This window comes from Nicotiana sylvestris, chromosome 4, assembly GCF_000393655.2.
Source record: "Nicotiana sylvestris chromosome 4, ASM39365v2, whole genome shotgun sequence".
In the NCBI taxonomy this organism is placed as follows: domain Eukaryota; kingdom Viridiplantae; phylum Streptophyta; class Magnoliopsida; order Solanales; family Solanaceae; genus Nicotiana; species Nicotiana sylvestris.
Genome location: NC_091060.1, coordinates 23,182,082 through 23,203,909, shown reverse-complemented (window position 1 = coordinate 23,203,909; position 21,828 = coordinate 23,182,082). Strand labels below are relative to the sequence as shown.

General features: G+C 36.4%; 2 protein-coding genes across 2 annotated transcripts; one reads left to right on the top strand and one right to left on the bottom strand.

Annotated features, from left to right (window-relative positions):
- Window positions 1-1,646: 1,646 nt before the first annotated feature.
- On the top strand, window positions 1,647-4,597 carry LOC138888983 (transcription factor SRM1-like). The gene is made up of 3 exons (XM_070171561.1): window positions 1,647-2,836; window positions 3,804-3,911; window positions 4,161-4,597. The coding sequence occupies exons 1-3, from the start codon at window positions 2,670-2,672 to the stop codon at window positions 4,462-4,464; spliced, it is 579 nt and encodes a 192-aa protein (XP_070027662.1). The 5' UTR covers window positions 1,647-2,669; the 3' UTR covers window positions 4,465-4,597.
- Window positions 4,598-18,471: 13,874 nt separating this feature from the next.
- On the bottom strand, window positions 18,472-21,761 carry LOC104244068 (putative late blight resistance protein homolog R1B-16). The gene is made up of 2 exons (XM_009799372.2): window positions 19,289-21,761; window positions 18,472-18,870 (listed from the first exon to the last, which is right to left on the bottom strand). The coding sequence occupies exon 1, from the start codon at window positions 21,425-21,427 to the stop codon at window positions 19,292-19,294; it is 2,136 nt and encodes a 711-aa protein (XP_009797674.1). The 5' UTR covers window positions 21,428-21,761; the 3' UTR covers window positions 18,472-18,870; window positions 19,289-19,291.
- Window positions 21,762-21,828: the final 67 nt, after the last annotated feature.

Below are 21,828 nucleotides of genomic sequence, written 5' to 3'. Positions count from 1 at the left end.
GCACTCCACATATTCCAAAGTACATCAATGTGTTCATACTCTAATCCATGTACTAACTTAATATTTTAGTTCATGAACAAATGTAGACTAATGTAAACAAATATGAACAAATAAAAAATAAGTTTATTATTTTCACATTTCAACATCCCCTTAAACTTGTTTCATCACCCCTAATTGTCATTTAATTGTATTCATTAAAACTTATTAAAGCTGTCTATTTTCTTTATACTAACCTCACGAAACTGCAATTTATGCATTTTTGGTTTATAGGTCAGCAATTCAAAAGTGTCCAATTTTTGAATTATGAATATGAAGAAAGCCACCCATTGAATCCATCAGCATCTGTTTCCCTTCTTGTACCCTCTGATATTTATTAGAGTTGATGACTGTACTTGGCTATTTTTGGTATCCTTTTGTTTTTACTCTAAGTGACCTCATTGGTCTGGTACATGGTTTCTAAAAGTTCAGTCCCCAAATTAAATTCTTGCATATATACTTTTATTTTTATTTATAATGTTCGCCTTAGACGAGTTTAAATGGGAAAAATGATCAGATTCATATAGCCGACGCCAACTAGTTACGACTATGGCGTTGTTGTTGTTATTGTTTATATATATTATCTATCCGGAAATAATTCTGAGGCAGTAGCTCAGATCCCAGTTGTTGTAGCTATCCTGCAAAAATGTAACTTTTTTTTTCTTCTCTCAAAAATGTAACTTCTATGTTGATGTATTTTCAAGCTTTTCCGTGGGACTGCCGATCACTTGTTTGATTCATTTTCTGTTTCATTTAAGTGAGTAAAAGCTTGAGAGTGAATTCAAGAAGCCTAGATGACAGAAGCTAAATCAGGTTGGAGTAGAGAGCAAAATATAGCATTTGAGAATGTCTTGGCAGCTTATCCTGAGGATTTTGCAGATAAGTGGAAGAAAATTGCAGCTGATGTTCCAGGGAAAACCTTAGAAGAGGTTAAGAATCATTATGTCCTTTTACTTGATGATGTTAGCCGAATCGAGTCTGGTTGTCTGCCTTTGCCTTGCTACAACTCTTTCTCTGATTGCTACAACTCTTTCTCTGGTTACCTTGCTACAACTCTTTGTCTGATTGTTTTAAAAGTAATCGAAATTTAGCCACTTTTTATGTAAAGATAAATCTGAGCGAAAACACTGTTCAAAACCCGAAAAATACGCCCGTATATTATACTGGAGTTCCAATATAAGTATGCTTGAACTCCAGCATATTATACGGGAGTTCAAAGATAACTATGCTGGAACTCCAGCATAATATGTTGGAGTTCCAGCATAAGTACACTAGAACTCCAATATAATATACTGGAGTTCCAGCAAGTATAAATGTCCAGTATAATATACTGGAGTTTGGAGCACCGGTGCTTTAGTCTCCCGTATATTATACAGGAGTCAGCAAAGTATACTGGTCCAGCATAATATGCTAGAGTTCGTACACAGATGCACCGAACTCCCGTATATTATGCGGGACCGGTCTCTGTTGCAGCAAAATAGTGGCTATTTTTTATTGACTTCGTAAACGGTGACTATTTTTGAATGACCAGTCCGAAAACTGGTTATACCGTGCTATTTTAACAAATAGAGTATTAGGGAGTTATATTTGGGATCTAGGGGATGTGCAAGGCAAGCCTTTATTGTTGAATGAAATGTTTGAGTCCTCCCATCCCTATTTTGCATTCTCTGCATTCTCATCCCCTTCTTCTAGATTATTATTCTTCTATCCCTCTCTAGCTTTCCTTATGTATTTTGGTTATTAATTGAACAATCAATCTTCTTCTTCTGTTATTGTGAGTGTTCATATTTGGAGGTTGCTATAGAGGTCTTCAATGGAGGACCAAATAGTTCGAACTATCGATGATTCAATTAAGGTCATGAAGGATTCATGGTCTAAGGATTTGGCTGAAATTCGTTCATTATTACAGGAGTTGGTTGGAAACCTTGCAACAAGTAAGCCCACTCCAGTGGAATTCCGACGATTCTGTGGCGAGAACCAGAGCTATGGATTTCTCAGGCTGAACAATACTTTGCATTTTATAGAATTTCAGAAAACAACAAGTTACTTCTCGCCTCGTCCTATCTCGATGGAGAAGCTTTAGACTGGTACCGATGGCTCTTCCGGAACAAGCAGCTGGTGGATTGGGAACATTTTATTGTGAAGGTGCGAATTCGTTTCCGTCAAAAGGGAATAGAATCAGTCGAAGGACGATTAGCGAAGCTCCGGCAAACAACTAATGTGTCTGAGTACCAGAGTCATTTTGAGGCTATTTTAATAGGCTTTGGCGGGTCAGAGCAATCTGACCACAGAGGCAAAACAGAAGAGTGCAAGGTATTCGATGAAATGTTTGAAAAGGAGATCGATCGTAAGCACAACAAGGATGTTGCCAATACCAACGACCAAGTATTCAACATTAGTTCTCTTTCAAAAGTAACTACCTTACTCCCTATAACACCAATGGAGTCTGCCTTCAAGGATGGAAAGTCCGAGGAAGAGAGCGATGTGAAAGTGCTAGTCGAAGGCTCAGTGTCTGTTGTTCAACCGCAGCTGACTGAAACTAGCCTAATCAAGGAAGCTGCAAACCAGAGCATTTTTGCCAAATCTTACAGCATCTCGCTCACAGGACGGATACCGAACATCATGAGAAAATCATGTCAAAACATTTGGAGTATATTATCAAGTCTCGGGTTCCAAGTCTTCAATCTCTTATCAACCAAATTATGATTGAGTTGGAAATTGAGTTGAGCCCTCATAGAAATCACATTATCACGGCACCAGGGATAAAATCCAAGACCTTAACTCTAAGATTCTATTCAGAGTATGTGGTTTCTAACTCTATGACTCGCGTGTGGGATCCGGGATGGCAAGGGTGTATGTATTTCTCCATTTTTCTGTCTGATTTTGCATTGGTAGTTGCTACATCTTCAATCTTTAATCTCTTTGATAATTACTTAGAAAAGAATAAGCAGAATAAGAAAAGAAAGAAGATGGAACTGTTTGTATTCTCTTATCAGTGCATGATATTTGCAATGGATATTTGCTTGTGTCGTTTGAAAGACTTCTATATGCACTCCATTCCTACTGGAGGCTCAGTGCTCGCTTACATCAGACCAATATTTGGTGGGGGACGTGTTGATAGTAGTGTTCCTAACTCGAACCTCGAGGACAAGGTTCTTTTTGAGGAGGGGAGTATTGTTGTGAACAAGGCTAACACAATAAGGACTTTTGGGCCAAATTTGTTGAACAAGACTGATCCAGTTAGAACTATTGGGCCAGGACCTAAATTAAGAGAAAGCCCAAGGATTAAACACCCAAATAGATTATTAGGGAGTTATATTTGCGATCCAGGGGGATGTGCAAGGCAAGCCTTTATTGTTGAATGAAATGTCTGAGTCCTCCCATCCCTATTCTGCGTTCTCTGCATTCTCATCCCCTTCTTCTAGGTTATTGTTCTTCTATCCTTCTCTAGCTTTCCTTATGTATTTTGGTTATTAATTAAACAATCAATCTTCTTCTTCTGTTATTGTGAGTGTTCATATTTGGAGGTTGTTACATTCATCTTTTCATCCTAAAATAAGTGTACTTAAAATTCCTGAAACTGGATCATGTTCTGTAGCAATTAGACTTCTCACTTTGTTGGCTATAACAACCAAGGTTGCAGTGATATATAAGTATGGAGAAAATAATTGATGATGCATATTCTACATTTCAGACACAGTTTACATCCTTTCAATTTAGTATTGACAGACTTTTTCTTCATTTTCTTTATCTATGTTGGTACGCAGATTGTTCCTTCTTGGTTTGGAAAAATATGGAAAAGGTGATTGGAGAAGTATTTCTCGGAACTTTGTTATGACAAGAACTCCTACACAAGTGGCCAGTCATGCGCAGGGGCGGAGCTACCCTGACACCCCTTCGCCGGAAAATAACACTGTGTAGATCGGTATTTTTAAAAAAAAATTGAATATATACAATGGGTTGACGACCCTTGACACAGGACAATCTCTTAGAGCAATGGTCAAGGGGTGTCAAAAGTGATTGAAGGTCGTAAGTTCCATTCCCTATTGCAGCATAGTTTCTATTTTTTGGCTTCTTCTTTAGATTTTGACACCCCTTTGTATAGATTCTGGCTCCGCCATTAGTCATGCGAAAAAATATTTCATACGTTTGAACCCTACGAACAAGGATAGAAGACGGTCAAGTATACATGACATCACCAGTGTTAATAATGGAGATGTTTCAGCACCTCAAGGTTCTTCTGGCAAATCAAACAAACGATCCATAGAAGCACCAGTTGCTCCCCTTGCAGTTGGCATATATGGAACGACCACCATTGGACAACCTGTAACCGCACCACTTGTTTCTGCCATTGATACACCAGTGAATCTTTCTGCACCAACGTACATGTCATACAGTATCATGCAACACACATCTGCGCATAGATGACATGCCGTTTAGAAATAGAAGTGTACACAGAGAAACCGTAGAGGCTTGTGCTTATTCATGCTAATTAGTGCAATCTTTCCAGTTGTGCATGAATAATCTATCTATATATATCTATATACTATATTAATTATTATTATTATTATTAATTATTAATTAATATATTAAAAGCACGAAGCCCCTTAGCGAAATGTCGTTCGCCTTTTTTACCCTTTAAGAATTAATTTTACACTAGACAAAATAGTCATTTAACTCATTTTGCTAAAATTTAGGACTTACAAATTAACTATTATATTTTATGTATTAAATCCTTCCTTATTTAAACTGGGTAGAAAATACTAATATTCAGGACTTTAAAATCAATTAAACTTTTACCTTATATCAATCACTTAAAAAAAACCACCATCGTTTCTTCTCATTTTTTTTTAGGTAATTAACATTTTATTAATCACCAATAATCTTTACAATTCATAGCCTGCTATATCTATCAAAAAACAATCTCAAACCTACATACTATGTCTAATGAAACATAAAATGCTGGACTAAACTACTAATGCCTTTGGTAGCTCTCACATTACATATGTAGGCTATTTCTCTAGCTATGCAATCAACACTTCAACTTCCCTGCTGAAATATTCTCATGTTCCTTTCAATCCAAACACTATGTGTAACCTCTGCATACACCATTCGATACAATTGAGCTCCATAAGACCCGCATTTAGCTCTCTGTATCATCCATTGTTGATGTTGCACCCAGTTGTCTCGAACTACATCTTGCCTTTGCATCCAGTGTAATATCTTCTGCCACACTGCCTTAGTAAAGGAGCAGTTCACAAACAGATGGTCTCTAGTTTCATCATGCAACTGACATAGAGAACATTTTGAATCCACAATTACTCCTCATTTAATCAATCTTTCTGCAGTTAGAAGCTTACCCTGCAACTGCAGCCACATTGTGAATATGGCTTTTGGTCTAGTTTTGTTTTGGAACATCATACACTTTCAGTTGCCTCTAGGACTATTTCCCAACAGCTGAATGTAAAACTGGCTAACCATGCTCTTTTTGACCTTCTGCTTATGTTGAATTTGTTGTAGAATTGTTCTGGCACTTAGTATCTGTCTGACCATCCAGCTTGCATGTTGTGGGATTGCCATGTCTTCTAGCCTCTTATCTTTGATGTAGTATGCATGAATCCACATTATCCACACTCTGTCTTGTTTGCTTGCTATCCCAACACAGTTTTGCTATAGCTGCCATGTTCCATAATTGTATGTTAATCAAACCCAAGCCCCCACTTGACTTAGGTGTATACATCCTACTCCAAGCCACCAGGGACTTTTTGTAATGGTATTGATTCCAGACTAAATATAACTTCTACAGTAGGCCTTATCATCTTCATAACTTTTACTAGTAAGTTGAACAGCTGTGACCAATAGGATTGAATACCAAATAGGACTGTTTGGAACAGCTGCACTCTTCCAGCATATGAGAGCTTTTTGGCGGTCCATGAGAAAATCCTTGCAACTATCTTTTCTATTAGAGGATACCATTGTATCAGGGACAGATTCTTGGTAGCAAGAGGAATACCAAGATATTTAAATGGTAACTCTCCAATTGTGTAGCCCAACTTTTGAATAATCTCTACCCTGGTACTCTTTTGAACTCCTCCAAAATACATTGAACTCTTCTTCAAATTTGTCTGTAAGCCAGATACTTGAGAGAAGTGGTTGAAGCATTCTTGAATATGAGAGATAGAGTTGAGATCACCCCTAGCAAATATCAAGTGATCACCTGCGTAGCTTAGGTGGGTAATCCCTAACTTTGCACACTTGGGATGGAACTTGAACTCTTTCACCTCCTTTAGTTTGTTGAGCCTTCTACCGAGATACTCCATTATAATTGCAAACAAGAAAGGGGAGATGGGATCACCCTGTCTTAGTCCTTTAGCAGCATCAAATGGTGGGGTAGTCTCTCAATTAACCATAATAGTGTAGTTGACAGTTGTTACACACTCCATTATCCAGATCACAAATCTCTCTGGGAATCCCATTCAATCATGACTTGCTCTAAGAAACTCCATTCGACTGAATCATAAGCTTTTTGGAGGTCAATCTTGATCATGCACCTGGCAGAAATATTCTTTCTTGTGTAAGCTTTGACTAGCTCACGAGCTAATATAATATTGTCTGTTATCCTCCTACCAGGTATGAAACCAGATTGAGCTATATTACCTATTATATATTTTCTTAATTCTACGATATCAATAAAATACTACTGTCAATGAATTAATATTTTTCTAGAATAGATTATTGGAACTTAAAGCTAATGTTTTTTTTTGTCCCAATTATAAATAAACAAAAACTGCAGTCCTTGGAGTATATGTCAAGTACTATAAGAAATAATTTATTGAATAGTCAATTAATTATTTCTTAATATTTAACAGTTTAAATGAATTACAATTTTATGCATTAAAATCGTTCTTATTTGAATTAGGCAGAAAGTCCTACCATTTACAACTTTAAAACTGTTAAGAGTTTACTTTATACAAATCTATGTTTAGGAGTATAAAATTAATTAAAATTTTACTTATTAATTTTTTTCTTATTTAAATTATGTAAAAAGTCTGAAACCTTTAAAAAAAATATTAAGAGTTTATTGTATGTAAATCTTACACATAAAAACTTATACCATATTAAAATCACAAAGGCCCTTAGCGAAATGTGTTCGTATTTTTTACCCTTTTAAAATTAGAGTTCACACTAGACAAAAAAGTTATTTAATTATCTCCCTAAGATTTAGGACCTTTAAATTAACTAAATTTTTTAAGAATTTAAAATCAACTTATAACCATATTCTATTTACCAACGCCAAATCTTTTAAGACAAGATAATTACTTTCGTTTTCTTTTAATTTTGATACAAAGTTAGAAAGGTTCTTAGTCTATATGAACGAATATTATGTACCTTGGTTACAAAAAACAAATATTATCACCATGTAAGAAATAGACATATAAATTTCGGGGGGGGAGGGGGAAGACTTAACCCGAGGAAAAAAATTAGAACTTATTTTAAAACTTTTAATCTCTTTGTTATATAAATATAATGTATTTCCTACATAAAATATTTATTTTAGAATGTTGACAAATTAAATTAGGTTTTATTTATTATTCTTCATGGAAATGGAAAACTGATTATACTTACTTATAATCTATAGTCATAAGAAATGTTGTTTACTAGACCTTCCTCTAAATTAGAAAAATCAATCTTTAAATATATAATTCTCCACCATATACTACGTATTTTTTATATTGAGCAAGTTTTGTAATCTCTTTTGTAATAAAAAGTAGCTTACCTTCATTTTTCTACATAAAATGTTTGTGTTAGAATCTTGAAGATAAATTAATTGTGAAAAAGTTACCATTTATTTTAAAGCTTCATTATTTTTTGTATTCATTATTTGATAATTAATAAAAAATGTTATTATTTCCTTGTAGGGTGATCTTAATATGCATTAGATCTCCTTTTCAAAAGTTTAAGTTATTATTTAATTTTTCAAGCTTTTAATAATTTTAAGAAAAATAATAACTATTTAATTAATATCATTAGATGAAGATCTAAGAATATTTTTTTAAAGAACAGCTTCCCGAAGCCTGGCCTAATTAGGTGACTGGAGTTTTATGAAAAATTGCATTATTTAGTAGATATATTTGGGGATGTAGCGACGCATCTAACGAATAAACAATCAGATAAAATATTTATATCGAGTAGTTAAAGTTTATAATATGTTGATGAAATAACAATTTTGACAAATCGTGACATAATATAATATTGTCATTGATCTAATCGATGGTCGAAATTTGTATTACTTGTAATCTAAAGAGATGTTACACGAGATACAACAACATGACATATTTTCTTATTTCACAAGATATTATAATTATAAATATTATATAACTAATTCAACTATATTCATCATCTTTGTATGTTAAGAAAATATTGTTTCAATGTATACAATAATTTATTTATTTTTTTATATATATTTTATATTGATTGACGCAAAACACACGTACACTAAAGTTAGTATTTTTAATGTCGCATAAGTACTCTTTTGTGGCTTTCATTTTCCATTTATTTATAAAGTCAGAATAAATCATTACGCGATGCTTAGTTGTACAAGAAAGCAGTTTGTAATGTAGCAGCACTTAGTTCAGGTTCACCTTCTTATTCCTCAGTCTTCTAGGCATCCCCTCATGAGATTACAAGTTTAACAGGCATTGAAACTATATATAGGAGAGCTCCTGATTGAGAAAGTTGCAAAAAAGTGCTGCTTCTCAACTTGTTTAAGGAGAATTTCATTCTAGAGTACACTTTCCGGACTTATTATCTTATAACACTGCATCCGAGGGTGTGACATAGTTGTTAATAAAGTGGGAGAAGAGTCATGAGGTCTTAAGTTCAGATCCTATCGGACGTTAAAAACACTTGGTGATTGGTGATGTGATACCGTCGAATTTGTTAACATCTTTTTTCTCATGACCTTGTATGACTAACATATTAGCTTTTTAATATTATTAATTCTACATTCCACAACACAATAGACATATTAGTTGAAATGTAGCCAAACGTTCAGCTATAAATCAAAGATCAAATTTGTTAACTATAAATTGAGGTAAAAGACCCAAGTTCATATTGTCCCAAAAGCCCAAAAAAAAAAAAAAAAAAAAAGACACAATACGTACAATTTTGTCATTTTAAGGAACAACCATACTAGCACAAGGTACGACATTTGGAAAAGTTATACTAACAGAGTCAATTTGTTAAGGAAAACATCGTTCTCTGCTGTCTTGTTAACATTGCTCCAATGATTCCACTAACCATTCCACTTCATCCTTCTCCATTCTCATTTACCAATCCATCAAAATCAAAAACCACCATTTTCACTTTACCCAAACAGACCAAGAATCTTGATTCCTCAAGCTACATTTTCTACTTCACCGAATTCTCCTCTTTGGACCATCTCAGAGATAATGAGGGCTGTGAATGGCAGAATCATTAAGTTGTGTCCACCTGGAAAAATCTGTACCGACACCAGAACACTTGAACCAGGACAATGGTTCCTCCCCCTTGTTGGCCAAAACTTAGATGCCCACAATTTCATTAGCCACGAGAGGCTGTGTTGGAGTAATTGGGAACTGGGTTTGTGGGGGTTGGAACAATGGGTTTGTAAAAGTGGAGGCTGATACTGTAATTTCTTTAAAAAGTTTGGGCTTTTATGCAAGAAACAAGTTGCTTCGGTTGGACCGTCCCATTGACTCCGAGAAAGATGTGAATTTGCTTCGGTTGAACGGAATCGTAGAAACGGAATAGGAGATGTAATAATTAGGCTAGTCGTTTCATGAGTTACCGCTCCGTTTTTTCAATTTCTGCTTCTTATTGTCTTGTTCAGCTGTATTATGAGTTATTGGGTTGGTTGTCCAGGTAGAGTTTTGGTAAGGTTTGAGACACTTAGCCTCATTTGAGTAAGTTTAAGTTGGAAAAATCAACTGGATGTTGACTTATGTGAAAAAGGGCTCAGATGTGAATTCTGATAGTTCGGATAGCTTCGGGAGGTGATTTGGGACTTAGGAGCGTGATCGGAACGTGTTTTGGAGGTCCGTAGTAGATTTAGCCTTGAATTAGCGAAATTGGAATTTTTGGCGTTTTTCGGTTGGTAGGTGAGATTTTGATATAGGGGTCGGAATAGAATTACGGGAGTTTCAGTAGGCCCATTGTGCCATTTGGAATGTGTGTCCAAAATTTCAGGTCATTCGGACGTGATTTGATAGACTTTTTGATCAAAAGCGTAATTCGGAAGATTTTTGGAACCTTAGGCTTGAATCCGATGTGTTTTGGTTGATTCGATGTTGTTTGAGGTGTTTTGAGGATTGGTATAAGTTTGGATGGTGGTATGACTTATTTATGCTTTTGGTTGAGGTCCCGGGGGCCTTAGAGTGATTTCGGATGGTTGACGGGGAATTTAGGAATTGGGAGTTTGCAGCTGAAGTTTTAGGCTGTTGTCATAACCGCATCTGCGGTTGGGAGGCCGCAGCCGCAAGTGCGACCCCCGCAGATGCGGAAGCAAGTCGCAGATGCGGAAGCAAGTCGCAGAAGCGGAATGGGCCACGGGGAGCTGGAACCGCAGAAGCGGCTAGGTTAGCGCATCTGCGATAACGCAGGTGCAGATATATTATCGCAGATGCAACTTTAGGCATTTAAGTGAAAACCGCAAGTGCGGTGGTCAACACCAAAAAGGCGGGACCGCAAAAGTGGTAATAGTACCGCATACGCGAAAAGCCTGGGTCAGGAAGTATAAAAGGTCCTCTTCGCAAAATTTTGGTTATTTCACCATTTCTAAGAAGATTTTGGAGCTTTTTGGGAGATTTTGAAGAGGGATTTCATAGAGATAAGGTTTTTGGACCCTAAACTCGTTTATATGGTGTTTCATTTATTAGGCTTGAAATTTATGGAAATTTGTGGGTAAATATTGAAGAAACTAGGGCTTGAGATTGGAGACTTTTGAGTAAGGATTTGAGAGGTCATTTGTGGTCAGATTTTTGTATTCTTGGTATGAATGAACTCGTGGAGTGATGAGGATTTCATTGATGTAAATTTTGTCGGATTCTGAGACGTGGGCCCGGGGATTGGGTTTGGTAAATTTCGGGATTTTGCGTTGTATTTTGATTTCTTTCGAGTGGGTTTTGTTCCCTTAGCATATTTTGATGGTTATGTACTGATTTTTGTTAGATTTGGAGCATCCGGAGGCCGATTCGAGAGGCAAAGGCATCGTGGGCTAGAGTTTGGACCGGATCGAGGTGAGTAATGATTGTAAATGTTGTCCAGAGGGTGTGAAACCCCAGATTTCACATCGTTGTGCTATTTTGAGGTGACGCACACGCTAGATGACGAGCGTGAGGTCGTGCACCATTGGGGATCGTGACTTAGTCCGTCCTGTATGACTGTTTAACTGCGTATTTGATTGAAAACCGTTTGTTATCATCATGTTTTGGGTTGAATGTCATATTTGGGTCTCGTGCTAACTGTTTTGGACCCTTAGGGGATTTTTACTACTATTCCTCACTGTTTTGACTTTATATTTATATTCAGTCATGTTATATTCTACTATTTTCATAACTCTGCCATGTTTACTCTGTTTTGACATCTTAAATGATATTTGAGCTGAGCATCATATTTTACTGTGCCCGAGTGACTTTGTGAGATTCTGACTGAGTAAGGCCGAGGGTCTGTGTTATGAGGATATTATGGGATCGGGCTGCACGCCACACCGGTATGGTACTGATTCATGATTATGAGGCCGAGGGCCTGAGTTGATATGACACAAGGTGGCTTGATATGAGGCCAAGAGCTTGTTTGGTTATGTCACGAGATGGTTTGATATTGCGCTTAGGACGTAAGGGGCCCCTCCCGGAGTCTGCACACTCTCAGTGAGCGCATGTACCCAGTGCGAGATGTGATATAGCCCGAGGGGCTGATGTTGTTCCATGTTATTGCCCGAGGGGCTGATTCTGTTGGTATTTTGCCAGAGAGGCTGATTTTATGTGTATCTTTTCTCTTTTTACAACTTTTCATTTACTCGTTTAAACTGCTAAGAGATGTTTAAAGAGGTTGTCACGGTATTAAGGTGTTTTTATGAGCTTTCATTGTTTTATTGTATTGTATTGGTTTTATACTGCCTCGTTGTAGCATTTTGCTATATTTTACGTGTTTTCTTATCGCTCAACTACTTTTACTTTTATTACTCACTGAGTTGGCGTACTCACATTACTCCCTACACCCCGTGTGCAGATTCAGGAGTCTCGGGTCATGCTAGCGAGTGATGATTTGCTTTTTAGCAGGCTTGTTCGGAGTTGACTAGGTAGTTGCTCGGCGTTCGCAGCTCAGTGCTTCTCCTTTCTATCTTTATTTCACCTTGTTCTAGTTTGCATTAGACTATGTTGTCTTTCATACTCTTAGACGGATTTTAGATGTTCATGATTGGTGATACCCCGATGTCGGATTGTGTTTGTTTTCGCACTGTTCTATTCTACTCTTTATTTTGGGATTATCAGTTTATAAATGACTTAAAATAAATTATTATAACTGTTAATTGATATTGGGGGTTTGTGTCGGTTGGCCTTGTTTTACGATAGGCGCTATCACAACCGGATCCGGATTTATGGTAGTGACAGGAGAAGACAAAGAAGGAAAGGACGACTAGATAGACTTGAGTGAAACCGTCCATTCAAAATAATGAGAAACAAACAAGACTTGTAGTAGTTTATCTAGTTGGAATGACTTTTATTTCAAAGCAAGAAAAAAAAAGAAGAAAAGGAATAACATGTCTTTCAACAATATCAAAGAGTATTCTATTTGTCCATGATCCTAGCTCCCAGCATCAGCATACCTTGATCTCTCCTGCAGAAAGGAGGAAAATTATAAATAAAACAAATAGAGAGAAAGTTGTGTGGAAAGAAACCACTAAATCATTCACAATATTCCATCTACTATAGTGCAATATAAGTCAACATACATTAAAAGAAGGAATAATCATGTAGACATTATTGATGTAAAGGACACTCAAACCTTTATATTGACTCTGAAGAATGAAATAATCATGGAAGAAACAACAACAAGAATAAGTCAACAACAATGACCTAGTAAAATACTATTAGTGGGGTATGGGGAGGGTAGTGTGTACGCAGACCTTACCCCTAGTCCGAGGGAGTAGAAATGCTATTTCCGATAGACCCTCGGCTCAAGAAGACGAAAAGAGACAATATATCAGTACCATCAACAAATACTATAGATCATGGAAGAAACAGCCTTAATAATAATGATACAGTCTCAAAGGTATATCTAATACAGTGGCAGTAGCTGGACATGAATATATATTGAAAATCATTTTAATATGAAAAAATAAATTCTACTAACCTTTCAACTGGATGTGACCATCTATTCAGTATCAGGGGGCGATAACGTGAGCTTGAATTTGATGCTTTTCATGAGTTTCTTGCGCTCTATTTCTCTCGCTGATTTGGCTGCTTTTCTTGTGTTCTCCAGCTTCATCTCTTCAAGGCTAGGTACATCAGCCAGCTCATATGGCACTGCTTCAAGATTTTCACAAAATTTAAGAACAAGGTGTCTGATATTTAGAAGCCTCCCAATTTTCCAAGTCTGCCCCTTCAATCCTTAAGACCTGGAGTTTATTAAAACCACCTCGTTTCACCTTCCAGTACATCCTCTCTAATGCATTTTCTTTCAATTTCAGGACCTCAAGGCATTCCAACCGCCCCAATATATCCGCCTCGCTCCAATCAAACATTGTCTTAGACAGAGTTAACTTCTTCAGTGTGCATAGAAACTTGAAGAATGATGGAGGAAGATAAAGTTTACGCGAGTAAAAACTATCATTTTATATTATCAAATGTTCCAGGCACTTAAGCTCTTCAAGATTTTGCCATCCACCCTTGCTAGATTCAACGAAAGTCTCCATATTCCCTCGTATACCCATCTTTTTAAGATTACAAGCTTTTGCAAAGATATCTTTCGTGCAACTTTTCGGTGTAATCAGAGAAAGAGTTTGTAGGCAAGAAGGCTTCACCTGTTGGGATAGGAGGTGGCGGCAATTCTGCAGGGACGTTGGTGTGAAGATGCCTCAACCGCAACAACTTCCATATATTTGCTTTTATCTCAAGGGTGGAATTTGATGTATTAAGTATAAGAGTTTGTAAATATAAGAATTTACCTAAGGGTACAGGAATAACCTTGAAGTCACCTGAGAAGTCACCTGAGATAGCAATATATCTCAATAGAAATAACTGGAAAAACTCTTTGGAGAAAATTACTAGATGACCGGAGTCAAAGTCCAAAACCCTAAGCAATGGAAAGGCTTTGGTGATGTGTTTGATGTCACTTGGCCACAACCTCATTTGACTTCGTGTTGAGGTAAAACAGTAAAATGATCTAAGATATGCTCTCCAAATGGCTTTGGGGAGAGAAAATCATTCACAACAGAGGATTGAACACACAATTGACGAGTAGTCTCTGGTGGTATACTACTGCCAATAGAGGCGGAGTTAGGATTATAAGTGTATGGGTTCTAATTACAAATACAGGGTCTCGAAAAAAGTCACTGAATTTTCTTCTACTGTAGCTCTACTGTAGACATATGAAGATTTTCTTCTTAATAAGGGTATAATTCTAGCAGTAAGTGAAACATGACTCTATTCCAACAAATAAGCAAATCAAGAATAAGGGATGATGCAGTTAAACGAGACCCAAATGCCAAAAATGAGTATGTTGTGAAATTTTTACACCTTTGAACAAATGTCAAATAAATCGGGAAATGGGAGTACCTGATAAGCTTCAAAATCATCAAAATTGAATCTTGATCGAGCAACAGTAAATTCAACATGATCAAGAATATCTTTTTGTAAACTAACTGCATCATTCTTCAAGAACTCATCCATTAACCCAAACATCTTCTCTGCTTTCGCTTTCCTCCCTCCTAAGTTCAACCCAGCTTTCCTCACAACCACTTATCTCCCACTATTGGTGTAAAAGGGGGTTTTGGGAGCTGATTTTCGCTGATTTTTATAGGAGTTTAATGGAGTTTTGTAGTTGAAGTTTGGGGTGTTTTGGAACTGGAGTTTGAGAACAACTTTCATGGAGAAAAGCTATTGATTTTCAATTGAGTAAGAAGGCTCTTTAATGGTGGAAAATAGTGTTTTTGTTACTGGAGAGGAAGGAGTTGGTACGCCTCTTTTCATCTAGGGTTTTTTAATCTCTTGGTAGAACCCCAACTTTTTTGATTTGGAAGTTGAAAAGATTAGAAAAAACAGTCACGATGTCGTTTAATTTGTGCTATCTTAAAAAGAAAAATGGTAAAAAACAAGAAAATAGCTAACTACTTTCAGCAGGATTCGAACCCGCGTGCTCTCCAAGCGAACCCAAAACTCTTACCATTGAACCCAAACACATTTTGTTACTGGGTTCGGTAGGATATATTTATATATAAAAAGTAAATTTTTCAATACAAAAATCGGGTCTCGAAAAAAGTCACTGGGTTCGTCCGAACCCGCACCCTCTACCGTAGCTCCGCCCCTGACTGCCAATATCTTCAGATACTTGTTGAAACGACCATTTTTTGGCCTCCTCTTTGCAAAACTCGTGCAAAAGGTCATGTTTGGCTGGTTTGATAGCCATGTTGTTGCATTCCAAATTAACATTCCACTAATGATATTGCTTTTACTTGGTAGTAGTTCATAATGAGGACTGTTTTGGTTGTTTTAAGCTCTAAATGGTAGTATTTTGTTATTGAAAACCGACGGGAAATATCTTTTTTTTTTTCTTTCAGTAATTCAAAATTTCCGGCCGAATTCGGTCGGAAATTATAAATTTATATTTATTTTTTAAAATAAATTAACAATTTATTACAATTTACAACTAATTATTTAATTAAATAATTGTTTTTTTACATTTCCGACCGAATTCGGTCGGAAATTAATAATAAATAAAAACAATTTAATAGTTTCCGACCGATTTCGATCGGTACACGTTTGCGACCATCGTTTTCCCGACCAATTAAAATCGATCGGAATTCGGTCGGAAATTGATAATTTCCGACTGATTTCGATCGAAAATAGTGGACAGAATTACACTGTTTTTTTAGTAGTGTGTAAATATAAGGCAATATGGCCACCAGTCTCTTTTTGTTTTTTGACTTCTTTTTTTTCTTTTTTAAACTCTTTTAGCGAGCATACTTTTTTTTTTTTTTTTGGAAAAGTTAAAAAAAATTATCCATTCAACTTTATGGGTTCCGGATTATAGAATGATAACTTCATGTATTAACAACTGCGTTCTAAATTCAATATTTGTACATTTTTAATAAATTTCTTAACACAAATATAGTATTTGAGCAAAAGCTACTGGGTTCAGCCGAACTCGTTAACGTGCTTCTGGCTCCGTCCCTTTCAACCACTCATTGAACCACAGTTTACGTTCTTTTTGAGAACTTTCAAACCTTCTTGATGTTCTTCATTACCTGGATAGTATTTCTTTTTAAGCATATGAAAATAATCTGCATTGTGGATTACAGAGGTGCAGAGAGATTTAGGACTCTTCAATCAGCAAGGAACAGTTGGAGATGCCATCTATACTCCAAACCAGTGGTACAATCATTCATTGAGAAAATTCTGGAGGCTGGATTGACAAACATAAGATTTGACAAACCTCAACTGCTTGGCAACTACCTAAAATGGAATTTCTCACATTTTAGACCATTCCAAAATAAAGCACACGCCTCTGGCAGATTATCCAGTCCAAGCTATTCTCGCGAGAGATCGATGGCCAAAGTGATCACTTTTTTGAAGTTCCAAAACCCCCAAATCCCATCATAGTTGCAACTTCAGGGTCTATTTCAGGTTCCTCCTCTGCAGCCTTCTCTTTCTTCTTTTCTCGACGTTGACGTTTCCTTTCTTCCTCTTCCTGCTGTTGTTTCAACAATCGCTCCTCAAAATCTTGCACAGTAAAGCTTCCTATCCGTCATTTGGCTAAAATATTATTAGGGTCCATTTATCAAATAGATAAGGAGGGGTACAAATTCAATCAGAGTATTAGAAATACATTTCATATTAAGAATCTTCGTAGCTGATTTTCCTTTTCTAATAGAAGCTGCAGGCTTTGGTAGAAAGGAGAGTTGGTTAATATAGCATTTCTACTTTCCTCCTTAATGAATTCTTTGAACATTTTACTTTGTAGACCTGACTAGAATAATGGAATGAATGTGGAGGATTCGTATAAACTGACTAGTTTGGAATTGAGAAACAGTTGACCATTTGATTGACTTTCAACTTTGTGGTTGCTGCCTCAGCAAACAATTCCTGCAGCTACAAAGGAGTTGGTGAATGCTAGTTCTTAATCCCTTTTTTTTGTGTGTAATCTTTATCACAACTTGTTTGGATGGTTGTTAGCTATTGTATCGTATTATTACTTTAAATACAATGTTTATTTTGATTGTTACTTATATTTTATTGCATCACATCGTAAATCTGCTACATAACAACGAAAAGTGTCACTTTATGTAACAACCAATTAGGTGTGATCACATCGTTACCTTAATTTTTTCTCTCATCTTATCCTTCCTTATTATTAAGTAATCCTATTTTATCTTTCGCTCTACCTTTTTATATAATAATTCTAACATGTAGCTTACTTTTCTTTATAATTTTGCAAGTTTATTCTTTATATTATTTGTGCATGACATCATGAATTGACGGCAAATAATACAATCTATCCATAATGTTTACATCAAAACAATACAATATAATACGATAAGTTATGAAACGATACATAACAACCATCCAAACAAGCTGTTACCTCTCCATATGCAGTAGAATACTATTCTCATTTAAGAAAAAACTATTAGCATCTCTTTGGGATATGAAGTTTAGAACCCTATGCAAATATAACATTTGTTTATTATTATTTATTTCTTGTTTCTTTACATATTTGAAGATGGTTCAATACTTCAATTGACTAATGGGTAACCTTCTCATTTGCGTTAATAATAGTTTTGACTCGTGGAAGTAGCTAGCTATAGAATCTTCATTTTCAAAGGAACGGCACTGTCATTATTATTCAATATCAGCAATTAATATTGTCTCAAAGAACCAGAGACAATTGGTGAGTTCAAAGAAAAAATTAACTAGGAAACATAGAAATTCATTATATATGAATGAAATTAAAATCGTTTATAAGTAAAAAAAAAAAAACAAACATAATTTGTCTTGATGAAGCCCAATTATCTAGTTGGAAAAACCATGTTCTTAATGTCATAAAAAGGGAAAAGTGCAATTACATGTCTTTCCCCTATATCCGTGCTTTTTAAACAGAGATAGTAAATACAGAAGTAAACCAATACAGACACAACAGAAATGGAAAGATGAACACAGTTTGATTACAACTCTAGAAAGAAAATCAACGAAATGTAACCACACATACACTATTTTAAACTTCACAATACAACAACAACAACAAAAAACCGAGTGTAATCTCACAAGTGAAGTCTAGGGAGGATAAATGTACGCAGACCTTACCCCTACCTTCAAGAAGGCAGAGAGGCTGTTTTCGAAAGACCCTCGGCTTAGGAAAAATAAAAGAAGGGCAGCAGCAAGCAACACCAATCAAAAAACCGAAGCTATTTCAAACTCCACAATGCTTGAAAAAAAAAACACAGCATGTTCTTTATTGGAATGAAGTCTATCACATCAACAGACTGCAGAAAACAAGATATGCAGTGACTCCTTAATTATCTAAGGGCAATATATTTTGTCCATGATCCCAGGCTCCCAGCGACATAATTCCTGGATTCCCCTGCAGAAAGGACGAAAGTAAATAAAAGAAAAGCACTAAATTAATAATCTCGGATAAAGCAGCCTTAAAGGATATATATTCAGCTAAATGAAAGACATCATATAGAAATAGACGCAGCCTCATTGGAATATCTAATATTAATAATAGAATAAATGGCAGCCCGGTGCACTAAGCTCTCGCTATGCGCGGGTACGGGGAAGGGCTGGACCACAAGGGTCTATAGTACGCAGCCTTACCCTGCATTTCTGCAAGAGGCTGTTTCCACGGCTTGAACCCACAACCTCCTGGTCACATGGCAATAACTTTACCAGTTATGCCAAGCCTCCCCTTCATTAATAATAGAATAGGGGAGTGAATATAGTTGTGTAACTTGCATGAAAATTACAATGGATGTAAAAATCAGTTATTGAAAACTGACCTTTCACTGTGTGGCCTTCAAATCATCAGACTCAGGAGGGAATATGGTGAGGTTGAAATTGATGCTTTCCAGCTTCTTGCGTTGTATTTCTCTTGCTGATTTGACTGCTTTGATTGTGTTCTCCAGCCTCATCTCTTGAAAGCTGTGTATACTAGCAAGCTCATATGGCACAGCCTCGAGTTTATCACAAGATATAAGAACAAGGTGCCTAAGCCTTGGGAAATGAAGTTGTGAAACCTCCCAAAGTTTCAAGTCTGCCATTTCAATCCACAGAACCTGGAGTTCACTAAAACCTCCTACCTCCGGCCTCCACGACTCTCCTGTGAATGCATCTTGTTTAAGTTTTAGGACCTCAAGGCATTCCAACTCCCCTAACCTACTTGCCTCACTCCAATCAAACTTTGTGTTTGACAAAGTTAACTTCTTCAATGTGCGAACAAATTTAAAGAATGCTACAGGAATGTGAAGCACTTCACTCGAGTAAAGAAAATCATTCAACAGTTTCAGTTCTTCCAGGGACTTCAGTTCTTCAAGATTGACGCACTTAGTTTCAAGAAAAGACTTCATTGGCCCTCGAATACTTAATTTTTTTAGATGACAAGCCTTTTTAAACACATTTTTCCTGCAACTCTGTGATGCAACCTGAGAAAGTGTTTGAAGGATAGAAGCTTTACCCGTAGAGGTAGAAGGACACGGCAATTTTGCAGGATCATTGGTGTGTATATGCCTTAACCTTAACATGTTCCATATATCTGCTTTTATTTCAAGAACTGGAGCCGATGTACTAAATATAAGGGTTTGTAAATTCCAAAATTTAACGAAGGCACATGGAAGGGCCATGAAGTCGCCTGAAATAGCAATATACCTCAAGTGAAATAGTTGGAAAAAATCCCTGGAGAATAAAAATTTTAAGGACTCAATGTCCAAGACCCTAATCAATGGAAATGATCTGCAGATAGATCTGATGTTACTAGGAGGCAACTCAATTTGTGTTTGTCTTGTGGAAAAACAATAAAAAGATCTCACATGCTCTACGAATGGTCTTGTGGAGAGAAAATCATGTAGAGCACGGGGCTGAACACACAATCGACGCGACATGCTTCGATCATGTATAGACATAATAGCCTCATCAAATGCTGGACGTACTTCTTGGAAAAACCATTTTTCACTAGCCTCCATTTTACAGAACTCGTGCAACAAGTCCTGAACACGGCATGTTTTTATTTTGCCATCGGACTTCTTCTGCATCACCATCACTAAATTTCTGTCGACAAGGCCGTTCAAATAATACTGTGCTGTCTCTTCAAGGGTGAATGCTGGTTTGGACTTTATTAAGCCCTCGGCAATCCACAAGCGAATCAGTTTCCAAATAGGGATATCAAAGCCTCGAGGAAAGACACCACAGTACAAGAAGCATGACTGTATCTCTTGGGGTAGACTATCATAATGAGCCTTTACAATATTCAAGCTGATTCTAGAATCATCTTTATTAATAAGATATTCCCCCATATTTTTGTCAACTCGTACCCAATCAACTTTACTCGTTCTTGCTCTCAATGCACCTGCAATCACCACTATCGAAAGTGGTAATCCACTACATTTTTTTGCAATGCTTTCTCCAAGTCTTAGTAACTCATGGGGACAACTTCTCCTGCCAAAAACATTCATTTTCAACAACTCAAAACTTTCATCTTCATTCAGAAATTTCAGATAATGAGGATTTTCATTGGCATAGGTAGCAACATTTCCTAAGCGAGTGGTCATCATGATTCGGTGTCCAAACCTGTTTTTCGGAAAAACTTTCATGACAGAATCCACAACTTCTGACTCCCACACGTCGTCTAAGACAATGAGACATTTACCTCCTTTAGCCACAAATGAACATATTAGCCTAGCTAATTCATTCGCATCCATATCTTGATATTCCTTAATGTTTCTCGTGAACCTATTGAGAATTTTAAGAAAGACATCCTTTATCTTGTCTAGCTGGCCGACATGAATCCAAATTTTACTGAAAAACTCATATGAAATTCGAGGATCATTATAAATTTTTCTTGCCAATGTGGTTTTGCCGAGTCCCGGCATACCCACAATGGGAATAATGTCCAGATCTTCGGATCCTTCAGTAAGTCGCTTCATCAGTATTTGCGCTTCCTCATCAAATCCGACCACTGCGTCAACCTCCAAAGAAAAATCCTTTTTAAAGTGCAACAGGTTGCACAGAAAAAAATCAGGTATTGGTTATATAATAGAAAAGTCTTAACTTTATGCTACTGTCATATGAACCTCTATTCAAACATGCCGATAAATATCAAATTGAGCACCATATATGTCTTGTAAAATAAATTTCTCAAGTAAATATGTCCAAAAGTACAGTACTTAATAAACAAAAGGTGTTTTTCCGACGGAGATGCTAGTTATTCCATACCTGATGAGCAAATGCTTTTATTCTTATTAAACCGAAACGATCAAATTTTCCCCTTTACTATGTGAAAAGGATCACTTTTACCATCCATTATTCTTTTCACACAAAAATACCC

What these genes read in the sequence shown, in the direction of transcription:
- LOC138888983 (XM_070171561.1), top strand. Translation starts at nt 2,670, where the DNA reads ATGTCAAAACATTTGGAGTATATTATCAAGTCTCGGGTTCCAAGTCTT. An exon ending in ACTCTAAGATTCTATTCAGA is followed by an intron (nt 2,837 to 3,803) that starts GTATGTGGTTTC and finishes GTTGGTACGCAG; the next exon opens with ATTGTTCCTTCTTGGTTTGG. An exon ending in GTGGCCAGTCATGCGCAGGG is followed by an intron (nt 3,912 to 4,160) that starts GCGGAGCTACCC and finishes CTCCGCCATTAG; the next exon opens with TCATGCGAAAAAATATTTCA.
- LOC104244068 (XM_009799372.2), bottom strand. Translation starts at nt 21,427, where the DNA reads ATGAAGCGACTTACTGAAGGATCCGAAGATCTGGACATTATTCCCATT.